This window comes from Stigmatopora nigra, chromosome 8, assembly GCF_051989575.1.
Source record: "Stigmatopora nigra isolate UIUO_SnigA chromosome 8, RoL_Snig_1.1, whole genome shotgun sequence".
NCBI classification, from domain to species: Eukaryota; Metazoa; Chordata; class Actinopteri; order Syngnathiformes; family Syngnathidae; genus Stigmatopora; species Stigmatopora nigra.
In genome coordinates this window covers 6466576-6480511 of record NC_135515.1, presented here as the reverse complement: position 1 = coordinate 6480511, position 13936 = coordinate 6466576, and the positions used below count along the sequence as shown (strand labels likewise).

General features: G+C 40.6%; 1 protein-coding gene across 1 annotated transcript; it reads left to right on the top strand.

Annotated features, from left to right (window-relative positions):
* Positions 1-2399: 2399 nt before the first annotated feature.
* LOC144200915 (putative G-protein coupled receptor 149) lies at positions 2400-13877 on the top strand. The gene is made up of 6 exons (XM_077723293.1): positions 2400-2442; positions 5728-6713; positions 7647-7826; positions 7907-8406; positions 11020-11163; positions 11711-13877. The coding sequence occupies exons 2-6, from the start codon at positions 5750-5752 to the stop codon at positions 12215-12217; spliced, it is 2295 nt and encodes a 764-aa protein (XP_077579419.1). The 5' UTR covers positions 2400-2442; positions 5728-5749; the 3' UTR covers positions 12218-13877.
* The last annotated feature ends 59 nt before the right edge of the window (positions 13878-13936 follow it).

The window sequence follows — 13936 nt, the reverse complement described above, 5'->3', positions numbered from 1 at the left end:
TGGTTTTAAGGCTCAAAGAAGATTGAAGATAGCGAGAGTGATATGGGCAAGAGAATGGTTACAAATGCCAACTTTCTCTATAATTCCCAGTTTCATGTCAGACACTTCACTCATTTTATACATGTGCTTTTCAAGAGAGACTTGATTTAATCCTTCACTCACTCTTTGTTCGTGAGACCATAGCACAGCAATCTGGAAACGACCGATAGTCGGCTCAGAACTTAAATTCATGATGATTCCTAACCAAAATAAATAGCACAGCATCTTTGTGAAGGAAAAGTGTCACTATCAAAGAAAGATTAGACTTACCTTGGCAGGGACATACATTTTTTGGGGGGATGAATCTTCTCAAGAGTTGTCTGACGTGATGTTTTCAGTAATATTTCTTTGAGAAGAACTTCTTTCATCATAACAAACTAGGGAAAAGCAAGTGTGAGTTGTTTGAACTTGAAAAGCCAATTCAGATTTTTTGGGTATTATTTTTAGAAGGGAGGAAATTACCAGCTTGTCTTTGTCTCCAAATTCAATGTCTTTGCCTTTCCCTAAGGACAGTGAAAATGGAAATAATGAGCGAGGACAGATAATGTGGCAGGATATAAATCATTGGCTACAAATGTGTTCCTCTCAAATATTTAGCTTTGCAAGGAGACACAATTGGTGACAATTGTGAGGAAGGTTGTCAACCCATGCATCACCCTCTTTGACCGTCAGAGAAAGTACCCCTAATTTTCAAGCTTATGATTGATGTGGCAGCCCAATGGATAAAGGTTCAAGTCTTGAGAGGCCTGATGCTCCTGGTGTTACCTTAAGGAGGCAATATCAAGGCTAGCACATTAACGACTAGACATATAATGTAATGACAGGCAGGTTGAAGTCAATTAATCAATGGTGAGTTAAAATTTAACACAAGAACCTCAAGCGTTAAGAGACCTTGACATAGAATGACTCAAATGTCATGATGTTGGTGATATGTGTTAGTCCTCCATACATTGGCTATGGAAAAGTTGGTTGTATTTCCTTCTTGATTCTGTTGTACCATTTTGAAAATGAACCAAAATCCAATTCATTCATATTCTAGAAACTGGTTATTCAACATGTTTTTAAATCATTACCACCAGCTAGTGTTGATGTCCATGACAACTGCTGTGATTGTTTTGCAATTAACGTTTTTAACAGCTGGATGTCAAGCAGGTCAATGCGATTATACTGCTTGATTTGTTAGCTCATTGTGATGATTATGACAGCACTAATAGAAATTGAACAATTCTACCTAATCCAATGTGCAACTAATGAATAGCTTTCACGTTAAAGGCCAATGTTGACTTCATGCTGGTAGTAAAAGTACCACAACCAGTACCTGCCAGGGTGGCAAACATTTTTTTCTTGTATGATCTGTAAAAGCTTAACACTATACTATCAACAGTCAAAAATTCCTATACACTTTTCTATTGCTGTATGTTACTGACATCAAAATTGCTCCCTTTTTCCCCATTTTGCATTGCATAATAGATGAGGCTTAATGACAAATTTGAGACATGTGGGAAAGGGGTATCTATGAAGGCGTATAGGGCTATTCAGTCTCGCTTTCATCATTATACAGAAGGAAAGCGTTTGATGTTGAGTAATGGTAGCACAGCGACATTTACTCTTTGCTTTATAACCCCTGGTGGCGAAGCACACTTGCTATTTATAGTGAAGTTCACAGGAGGGAAGACTCTTTCGTTTTTAAAGGCAGACAAAATGCCCATTTCACTTTCAGATAGATGGCGGGTGGTTCAAAATACACAAGATGAGGTGTTGTTGAGAAGACATTGCATTTTAGATAGTGCAGTTGCAGGTTGTAATTTCTGTGTGCTTGCTGGAGCGCTTGAGTTTGACTTTCTGGGGACGCCAGCCAAGCCGGTGCACAGATGGCTGCCAAGAAACTTATCACTCTGATATGAATTTTGGATAAACATTTGTCACAGGCAATATCAAAAAGCTGTTAAATACTTTTTCACACAACACAGTCTGCCAGTCTTTGAAAAAAATGTGCTTTCAAAATTCTTTCTTTCTTGCTCCTGAAAATTAGTGCCAACATGAAAAGGGCCTGTGTCTTTTTCATTGCCTCACTATTCTTAATCCATCAGAGGCATATAAATGTGCCCTGCGGGTGCATTAATGGGTCTCCATGAAAATCTGCAAGACTATTCAATAAAGTATTGAAATATAGATGCATATTTTCAAACATCAACAAGTTAAAAACAAATAGTATACAATACATGCACAACCAAAGGCTTTTTTATCCACATGACCTGTGTTTATGTTCTCCTTTTATCAATTCCACATAAGCACATCCAGTCACATGTTAACAAAAGCCAGATTCTGCGGTCTCCATAGCAACACATTACAAAGCATCCTTGGCCGCAAGCAACTTGAATGTGGATATGGTTCGCACATAGGGTCAGTGGTACTATATTTGGATTATTAATATATATATTTTCACCTATTTATTATTTTAGAAGGCATAACTTTGACATAAGGGACATAAGAACAGTCTAATGGGATTTTAAAGGATTGATACTATGATATTAAGGTGACACTGTTTATTTCCACTAGAAAGTAACATGGGTTATGGGTCATTTGTTAACTTTTGATTGAATTGTGAAAGTGAGATGAATGATTCTCCATCGCCAAGCATTTATCTGGCAACCCAAAGTGGAAATGATCTGCTTCCATATTTTGATCCAGATTGGAATTTCATTTTTTGGCCCCCAGTCTAACAAATTGCTCCTTTTAAATACTTTAATCACATAGTTGATCCAAGGAAATGGAATGACTTAAGCTGTTTGTACATCATGCTGCTTCTTCAGTGCTGTGATTCTCGGTATTTTTCTTGTTGCTGAGCATTAAAATTGTCTAAAGTATTTAGGCCTAAATATTTAACAAGACAAAATGGAAGAATTGTCCAATTGATAGCTGAACGATTAACTCAAACGAACATCTTCGGTGAGAGGTAGCAACTTGGCGATTTTAAGGAGTGCTCTGGGGCATTTATTTATTATTTATTCAATGAAAAACCACAATTAAAATTAGGGCTTATTTACTTACCATTTAACATGAGGTTATTGACAGCTGTTTTGGTCATCTTAAATCAATCAAACATAAAACTTTTTTAAAACTTCACTTGGCATGCATGAACTTTAATGATTACTTTTACCACCATCATTGTGTTTGACTCTGGAGGAATGAAGATTTCTATATTTACTTTACTTTTAATGAAGTATCATCCACTGTTCATATGGTGCTTGTTGGACAGATGTTGTTTTCATACTGACACTGTTTCTGAGTGTTTCTCATAATTTCTCACCATAAAAATATTCCCCTCTTTTTTATAGTTTTACTTTGACGAGCCTTCTGCATGGTTGCCTCTTTTCTTTCCCAGCACGTAATTGATTCCATTATGCCGGGCAACCCGAAGGAATTCATCATCGTGATTAGTGTGAAGCATGCTGTGGGGTGAAAGGTCATAGTTCACAAATGGAGGTGACTACCCCACTCCACCACCCTCTTAAAAATCCTAATCTAATTTGCCGCATTTCTTAACATTTTGTTGGTTGTTCCTCTCACAAACGTAGCTGTGACTCAGCTGGGGGGGGGCTTCATCACATCCAAACTTACCTAACAGCATCTGGCAAATAGATATGAGGCCCTGGAAGCATTAGTAACTAAGATTATACTCAAATAGGTACACGACACTGGTTTTAAAATAGTCCCACAGTACAGTAGGGCCACCTAGTGGCCAATTGCCTTTTCTAAATCTGAATTCTGCATTTTATATCTTGTAATCTTCATTGATTATCATTACGTAATGTCTGCTGATGACCAGACATTAGAAAATCAATGATGGTAGTTTCATAAGGTCTTACAATGTGGAGTTTCAATACAGTGTAATGAATACACTTTGATACTTTAAGAATGCAATGGTATTGTATGATATTGTCCTCGGATTTTTTGTGTGTTTAAACATTTTCTTTTGCATACTCAAGGGAGTTGCCTTCTCACCTCTAATGTTCCCCTCTGCGGCCTTATGACTCCCGGGAGAGTGGAGTCATTAGCCAGCCTCAAGTCACTTAGCTCAAACTCAAACTTAATTAAATGGCCGCAAGTCACAGACATTTACACTCATGTTTCTGTACCTCTCCAGCTGGGATGCTTCCCACATTGTATATACACTGCAAGTATGGCTCTCCAAAGTACAGATACACAAAACAAATACCAAAAGCAATGGCAGTATAGGTTCATCTCATAGAAGGCAAACACTCAAAAACCTTATCAACAAGCATGGTGGTCTCCCGTAGCTGCAAATCCTTGAAATGGTTATGGGGGGGGGGGGGGGGGGGGGGGGGGGCGAGGCAAGGACTCACCAGGGTGGGGCTGGCAAACAGAAACATGTTGACCTACTTGTCCTTGTCAAACTGGGAACATGTGCCCTTCGAATTAGAAAATCTCTTTTCATAGCCATTTCCTCATAGGAAATGATGTAAAGGGGAATTATTTGTTGAGGGATCAAACATTATCATCATTATTAAAACATTCTGACCTACCCTTTTTTTGTAGCTTTCAGTGCATCGTTTCAACTGTCAAGAAATTAACCATCGTTCAGTTGTGTATCACTCGGCTTAATGAGGATTGTGGTGGTCCATCCTGAACTAACTGCTTATTAGTGTTACATAGCTGCCAAACGTCAAATATAATATTTGGTAGTGGGTAAAGACAATTTTCAGATTTTGTGACTTTTTCTACAAAAGTTGAGCTCAATATCATCTAATTGTTTAATGCTTTTCAAATACTTTTCATTTTTCAATAGTTAATTCTTGCAAAGAAGTAAAAAAAAAAACACAAACAGCAAATGAACTGTTCCGGTTTCATTTTGTGGACATACCTAGATTTTTTTTTTTTAAACTCAGCACTGAGTTCGAAGGGAGGGCAGCTGGTATGCATTTTATCATCAACAAAGGGTGCAGAAATGAAGCTTTTCAAAGTCAAAGGAAAGACTTAGCAGCCAAGACAGTTCGTTTGTATTAGGCAACATTGTCACTTCGTGGTACAAAGGAAACATTGTTTAGGCCCGAAGGTTTACCTTAGTATTTTCAGATTCACTGCCTTTGTTATTTTTTTTCTCTCTTTATAAAGATTAAACCATTTGAGTTACTACCACCATTCTTGGCCTCAGTTTCCCTGCAATTTGGTCCATCTCTATTCCCACATTACATGACAGTATGGTGATTTAAAGTCAGCTTCACTTTTGGTGCAGATATTACAGTAATTAATGCTGCTGTTAACCTTAATGAACGTCCATCCATATAAACTGAGAATGGTGGAAGGTAATAAATTGACTAATTGTCTGCCATTGACGACAATGGACGTCCAATCGTCATGAATGGATTTATTTGCGAGTGTGTTGGGGGTGGATACAACCAATGTGCTCGTGTGTAACGTACTACAGCAGGTTAATATTTTCAGCCCAACCCCATCGTGACTGAAAAGCAGTGTGTGACGAGAGTGTGTGCACATCCGTAGCTGGACGCGAGGCTTGAGTACCCCCCGTGGAGGCGCGCTTGGAGTGGCCAAGTCATCTTTGTCGGGTCGACTCCACACCCCTTCGCCCCAAAACTGAACAATCACCATCATGTTTTCCCATCCCAGGCTTTATTGAAAACTTTCGCTTATCCCTTGCCCGTGTAGATCCAACTTCATCCCTGGGAAGATGTCCTCGCCGGATGTCAACTCCTCGCTTTCAAGCCACCACAACCACCTGACGGCCGCCACCAGCGTCCGGACGACCCCTTCGGAGGTGTCTATTGCTGAAGGACGTGTCCGTCTCTTACTCTTCGCCGCGTGCGTGACCATCGCTGCTGCCACCTTCATCGGCGGCGTTTACTCGCTCCTGTCCCTGCTACAGATGAGGAGGAAAACATCCCTGAGTCTGATCGTGGCTTCCATGTCCGTGGACGACCTCCTCAGCGTGGTTCCACTGTCCCTCTTCATCCTCATGCAGTGGGAGTGGGAGTGGGGATGGGACGGAGGATCGGCCAGCCTGTGCACCCTTGCCGGACTCCTCTACGTCTTCCAGGGTGTTTCAAGCAACATGAAGGCCTGCCTGATCGCCGGTTACACTTTTTACGTGACTAAACGGTTCGGGGTCCTGCGATCGGTCCGGCGACCCCTCCGAGTGATGTGGGCCATCGCCGGCGTGTGGGCGGTCAGCCTAGCCGTCAGCCTGCTGCCACTGTGCGGATGGGGCAGCTTCGCGCAGGCTCCCCTCGGCTGCTTTCCGGAAAGTGAAGGCTTTTACACCCTGCTGCTCTTCCTCTTGTATTCGATGTGCTTTTGCGGCTTACTTTTCTTTTTCCTGCCGCTCACCTATCAGCTGTTGTGCTCCGGAGAGCCGCAGAGGAGCGTGCAGTGCGCCGGATACCTGGCCGATGTGCGCTCGCTCTCCCGGGATAGTCTGGATAAAAGTTTCGGTGCCTACAACGAACTGAGCCCGAGTTCGTGTGGGACCACGTGTGAGATGAAGGAGGAGAAGGGAACCCCCGGGGGAGGGTGGTCGGGGTCGGTCTGTGGACAAAAGTCAGCGGTTGTGGGGGACACACCTGTGGTATTTGCGCAAAAGCGCTTCTCCATGATCCTGGCAGTTGTCAGGGTCACCTTGTGGATGCCAATGATGATGAGTAACAACACACCCAACACTTACACTTGATACTTATTAAGAATGTGTTTCGAAAACAAACTTCAACTGATAACAAAGTGATTCATTGATGCATTGAGGTATGAACTTTCGGGAAGGTGTTCCAGCTTGTAACTCAAAACAGTAATATTTCAAATCATTTTGCCAGCTGAAATGAATGGAAATGTCATTCCGCCCTCAAAACAACATACAAATTATTATACTTTATGACAACATACATGATTAGAACAGCTTTTGCCAGATTTTTTTGTTTTTGGTTTCCTATGTATGGCAATTGACAAAATTTAGCATTAACCGAAGCAGGCTGTCCATGGGCAAACCTACCCTTTATTCATTCATTTGTTGTCTGCTTGTCCTCGTAAGGGTCGCGGGGGTGCTGGATCCTATCCCGGCTAACAATGGTTAGAAGGCAATAACTGTTTCCCAGGCAGTTCGCGGAAAAAAATGTGCAACTGAATTTCAATTTGCATGCCGATAAGCCCCGTAAACCCCTTTGAAACAACATCGATAAGGCATAAAACAAAACTGATAAACACATTTTTGTAAACCACTTTGAAACAACATCGATAAGGGATAAAACAAAACTGATAAACATATATTTTTTTGTATTTAGAGGCAGAAAATAGGGCTGCTATCTTACATTGAGCACATTTTGTCTTGAATCTTTGTAGTGCAGAGAGTTCAGAACCTAGATATGGATTTAGAAAAAGTATAAATGTCTGTAGAAACACCAACCAGCTACTAATTGACCATTTCTATTGTTATGACAATAGAGTCAAAACCACAATAATGTAGTGAGTCCTGACAAAAGGTTCCATCCATATTCCTTGGCATGTTTTCACCCTCAGGCAAGTTGAATTAGCATCACCTTAGCTTTATTCATATTCATTTTCTTCTTCCTTTCATTCACAGACTCTGATGCTGGTGCGTCACGCCGCCAAAGCACGCAGCTCGTCTCTCGAGACGCTTGGCTTCTTCCTCACGTTGCTGGCGCCTGCCGTCACGCCTCTCTTTGTGCTGTCCAAGCGCTGGATCCACATGCCTTGTGGCTGCTTCATTAACTGCAACCATGACTCCACACCAGACCCCACAGGTACCCCCCCAAAAAAATACAGTACGAACAAATGACATATACCTGCAACAAATCTTATATCCTATTCTATATCTCCACAGTAATAAAAAGAAGATTTGAGTTCAATCTTTCCCTTCAGAAAGGTTGTGGAGTGTTCAAACTCTCCCACGGTTCAACATCTCAGGAAAACACGCAACCTGAGAACCGAGCCTATCACAGCTTGTTCGACAACGACTTCCCGAGCAGTCGTCTAGATGCACTGGAGCGTGGTGGGCTCTCCAGCTCTGACCCCAATTTTGCTTTCAGTCCTCCACTACCCGTTGACAGCTCCTTTCATTCAGAACTCTTGTTAGAAGATGTTACAAGTGATCAGGCACTGGCTGATTGTCCTCCGCTTCCCCATGACCAGAATGGAGGTCAAGAGGGCTTCCAAGATGCGCCCTCCCAACCTCTTAATCACTGGGAAAAGGAACGCCATCTCACTGACACCTCGTCTGTATTCGAGGGCTCCGAGAGAAGACTTTCCCACGAAGATGGACGGAAAATTGAGCTAACAGATTGGGAGTGGTGCAGGAGCAAATCAGAGAGAACACCCAGACAGGTACAATACCACCCACATGCTTCATTTGTTATTCAGACATTGAAAAACTTTATTAGGCATTGGGTAGCTGTAATTTTACACTTTATGAGTGGATTTTAAAGACCAATGACAAGTCGTAATAGGGACTTGGCTTTCAATCATGTTTACATTTTGTCCAAAGGGAAATTAATTTTTTTAATGCACATTTGCTTAGTATATAAATATACCGTATATACACGGTAATGGAGATAAACATAAAATTAAAGTGGTATTCATAAAGTTGAAGAATATCAGTTACCTAATGGCACATTGCCACGCAGTGTGAAACAAATACACAACAAGGACTGTAAAGTCCAAGCATATTTTCTCTTGCCAAGATTTTTTAAAAGGTTTTCCACTTGTTACAAAAAAAGCAAGGCTAAAAAGCCTAGTGTTTGCTCCCTGGCTTGAATTGGCTCTGAGTATGGATGTCATTTGGCGAATGCAGCTACCCACATGAGTAGGTTTTGGAATAATCTTAATATATCCAATTTTTAACTCTACCAATGGCTGAAATTGGAAAATAAGCCCATTCAAGTATATCCATTCGACCTGTAGTTTCAAGTAGGATTTGCAAGTTCTAGTGTTTGTTTGTACAGTAACACTTCAATGCACCGGCCCTTGCTCTTTGTATCAAGTCCCCTGGTACTTCAGGTATGAATCTTTTATAAGACTAGCAGCGATTGGAATAATCGAAGCTCGCGAGGCAAAACTGGTTCTGTCTTTCACATGAATCTGTTTATTTTTGTACTCTTGGAATAAGATAACATACGAAGACAATAACAAATTGGCTGGACATTTTGCTATTCCGAAAAACAGGTTCGGTTGGACACGTATATTCAATTTCTATCTGCCACAAATAGATCATTTTAAACCAACATCACATATTCCTAACTTTACTTATATGTCTCCCACCTGTGCTATACTGATTGCACCATTATGGGAAAAATACAATATACTCTGTAAAAGCTATTATATCACATCATTGTGAAAATGTGTTTGAACAAACACAAAGGTGCTCGAGGTTTCTGCATGAAAAGTTGAAAGATGGCCACATTAAAAAGTCTTCTACTCCCCATGGCATATGAAAAGCTTATTAATCCTGACATGGAGGCTTTTGAGACCCACACAGCTATAAATCGCTTACAAATGTTGTGATTTATGGTGCGCCTGGCTGTGTTTTGTTGCTCATTAGCAGACTAGATGTCATTATCCATTGTGTCTGCAGCTCACTGTTAGTCCTTCTGGCCTCCATTCTCCACAGAGAAAAGCAAAATTAAGGCTTAAAGACATCTTTAGCCTCTCAGTGACTTCAGACTCTGTCGGCGAGCACATTTGCCATCCTCCTCCCTGGGGGGATATGAGAGCCTTTATTGGGCATTCACGAAGAACAGAATAAAATCATTTTTACGCAAATCCAGAACACCTTATCATGTAAATAGATGTTGTTTTATGACTACAATGTGTACGATGAAACGACAATTCATATTCAATGCGCTAGAGCGCTCACAAACTGAAATCGATATCACAGAAAATGCTCACATCGATCCAGGCCGGCTCACAGGTGAAAACAGTATAGTAAACCCTTTGGATCATTATAAACTGAAGACGAATATTTTAAGAGTCTACTTGGCAATGCAGTATAACCTTCCTACAAGGCAGCACCCTCTAATGTAATCATTCATGATTTGATTTTTAGTGTCTCCCCTCTTAAAAAAATGATGCCTTTGCAACACAATCACTTCTATCTAGGGGCTCATCATGCCGCCAGCCTCTAAAGCATAATTTAATTTACTTGTCAATGTGTTCTCAGCATTCAAGTCTCGCTCGCTCCCTCCTTCCTTACCTACTCATTCACAATGATGCACAGACACAGACAAGGTAATGGAGCCCAGCGCTGACATCCTTATTTTGTCTTTAACGGACAAAACTCCACAAAGAGAGCCTTTAAATGTAAACAATGTTAAGGCCTTGATGGTACCTACAACAGTTCCACCCACGGTCCCCATGGCAAAACAAAACAAATGCTGCTCAATTATTTAGAGATAAAAACATCAAAATGTAAAAACAACCTGCGGTGCAATTATATAATCACTTCTTTAGTGTAGAAAAAAATAGTCAGAAAGCAGTTTGCTTTTATCACGTAAGTTCAGTTCAGTAATTGCTTCTAATGATAATGGTTTCCGTAACAACATTTTTCATATACTATCTTTTCACCTTTTTTACTATGTAGTCTGAGGTCTCGGTGATGAATCTATATTATCAATAATTATATTTCATCATTTGATTTTTTAGTCATTACTGTCCGAATCTAGAAAATGCAGTTTCTGGAGAATTTGATGTGCTGGTCCAAGAATAAATACCTGTAGGACAAAACCGCACGCATAAATTGTTAAATTCAAGAACATTGAGTATTAAATTATTAACATCATTTTCTGACTACAAGCTACCCTAAAAAATTGTATACATTTTGGATTAGTTCATGCATAGGCTGCATTGGACTATAATACGCACGTTCAACAAACCGACAAATGTGCTTCTCACTCAATCATTGTATTGATAAATCATTTGAAATTGACTCTTGTCTCAATGTAGAGGCCGTCAGCTGCCCTGTCCATCCCACTGTGCGCATTCCAGGGAACCGTCTCCCTGCAAGCCCCAACTGGAAAGACACTCTCTCTATCCACCTATGAGGTCAGCAGCGATGGACTGACAATCTCCCCCAACAATGCCAAAAGGGTAAATACAGTGCAACTCTCCTCTTTCATTCAATATTAAATCTGTTTCCATTTCCTATTTCAAGCCCATGTACGCATTAGGTCCACCGTTTCAGCCTTGAGCGATCCTGGCTAATTAGCTGTCCTTGGACTGCTTTTAAACTGAGCTGTAGCTGAACCATTCATGCTCACATTCAAACTTATGGACAATATAAAAATCTTCAATAAATCTATCATTCCTGTGAAGTGGAACAAAGTACCCAGACCATAAAAAAAATCCATGCAAGCACTGGCAATTTATTTTTAATACTTTTGACAAGATATAAAAACCTGTAATAGTGGTACTTTGATTAAAGAAAGTATTCACCAGGAATGTAAAAGGACATTATTGTTTGAGTCCTGCATGTACGCACTAAATTCAGTGGAAATATCCTTCAGCACATCCCAATGAGGATAAGCATATAAAATCCATGCACTTCCAAGTCATTATCTATCCTATAAATAATGTATTGATTAATGTTAGGAAGCTGTATTCTTCTACGGTATATTTATCCTCTGTTGGTGTACAGGTGGAGGTCTATCGCTCCAAATCGGTGGGCCACGAGCCCAGTCCGGATGACAAAACACCAGGAGGGGAGACCTGTGATGTGAACGTAAGTGGCGTCAATATGGGACTGGACATCGGAATGGGCATTGGAGCCGGGGTTGGCGACACCAATGTAAAGATTCACCTGGAGGTCCTGGAGATCTGCGACAACGAGGAGGCCATGGACAGTGTCTCTATTGTCTCAAACATCAGTCAGTCATCCACCCATGCCCGCTCGCCCTCACTGCGTTACTCCCGCCGGGAAAATCGCTTTGTTTCCTGTGATTTGGGTGAAACTGCCTCCTATTCCTTACTTATCCCCACCACTGGGAATCCTGAGGCCGAGCCCATTAACATCTCAATTCCCGATACTGTGGAAGCTCATCGGCAGAATAGTTGGCGACAAACACAAGGGAGTTCGGGATATCAAGAGGAAATCCAGCTGCTCAACGAAGCCTATAGAAAACAAGCTGGAGACACAGATGACTGAAATTCTCTAAAGACCCAAGGCTAGAGTGGCCTCTTCCAAGGCCAAAATGTTATCAAGCTTGTTTTTTTTTCTTTTTTCTTTTTGCCTTGCAGCAGATGAAAGGCTGACTACACTCGGCATTAAACAATTACCGTTGACATACAGTATACCTATATTTTGGGTTTGAGGGTGTAAATTTCTGTTACATTTGTCATTTTGCTTTTGGGCTAAACAACATGGACTGGTTTGTCAATCTTAGATGATCGATTGGCGACCAACAGTCCGAAATGTTTACACTCCTTCAAATTAAGACCTTCTCACCCAGTGGAACCCGTCCTAGTGAAATGGGAATTGGTTTGTTTTTGTGTAATCCTGCTTTTACACATTCAAACACACTGTGATAGAAATCAATACAAAACCTATTAATATTTTTTGGCGCTCGGTTGGGGGAAAGACAGTGGAGATTTTCATGAAGGAGAACGTGACTATCACTAGAAGCAGGCTGAGGTAAATGGTTTTGGGCATGTTTTAGGGTTGACCATGTGGTCACGTCTAATGCTTACCAAACTGCTAGCGGACGGGTCATATGACCCAAATCTCTGACTCATTCTAGTGTGTGTATTTTTGTACGTTTCATTACAAAAAGTCGCCTGGCCTACAAGATTGCAGAGCTGATGATAGTAATGTTTTTTGATCTGCTGCCACGTTTTGTTTTAATTATGGAGTTTCTCTTTGCGGCTGCTACACATCTATTATTTAAAATGTGGTCAGTGTTTCTGCTATCAAATGAAAAATACTACAAAGTAAGACTGCAAGAGGCAAACACTTGTAGACGACTGCACAGTGTTTTGTACTGCACAAAAGAATGTACAGCACTGCCAATCACAGGAGCAATTTGACACTCTCTTTCTATCAAATCAGTGAGCCATGCCAAGGGGATTGCTTGCATTCATGCATCACACCACAATGTGTATTTCCAAAGTCATATGAATTTCAACATCAATTTGAATTCTTATCAGCAGGCGCATATCTATCAGATCGAAATATCCCTCTCCCTGCCAGATAATTAAGTACCATGACATCTATGCATCTCAGTGAAATAGTCATTCCAGACCAATTTGAAAAGCTGTTAGTTTGTATGTGATATGTTTTTGATGGTTTGTAGCTGGGCTTGTATGTATTATTTTATAGGCAATCATATGCAAGCTCAATCATCATTTGGTGAGTACAGCTCATAAGCTGCAATATGTTACTCTCTCTGAATAGACTTGTTATAAGGAAACTGCCTTCGACTTGACGTGAGGGCCTTTCTATTCCAAGGTGCTTGAAAATACTCCATGAATGAAAAGTGTAGGAGAAATGCAGCAGTCGTCATCAATGTAAACCATGAATTCAACTATTTTAACAAAAGTTATGAGTGGAGCAGTAATTTAACTCATTTATCTGCTTAAACCTCACATTTAATTATGCTTTCTGTCAAACGGATTATTATATGTTTGGCTTTTTGTCAGTGGAAATTCAGTTTTTGCACATATACTACACAATTCTTTGCATGTTTATTCATTTGTGTTACCCAGCTAAAATCGTACTCAACATAAGTCACAAAAAGGGCACAACGCATAGGATACAACTGGGGTTACTTGTTGGAGAAACAACTAATAAAACAGAGGACATCATCTAATTACTTCAGGCTTTCATTCTTTGCTGTGCTGTAATTATTCCAAAACAGTCCTATTAAGA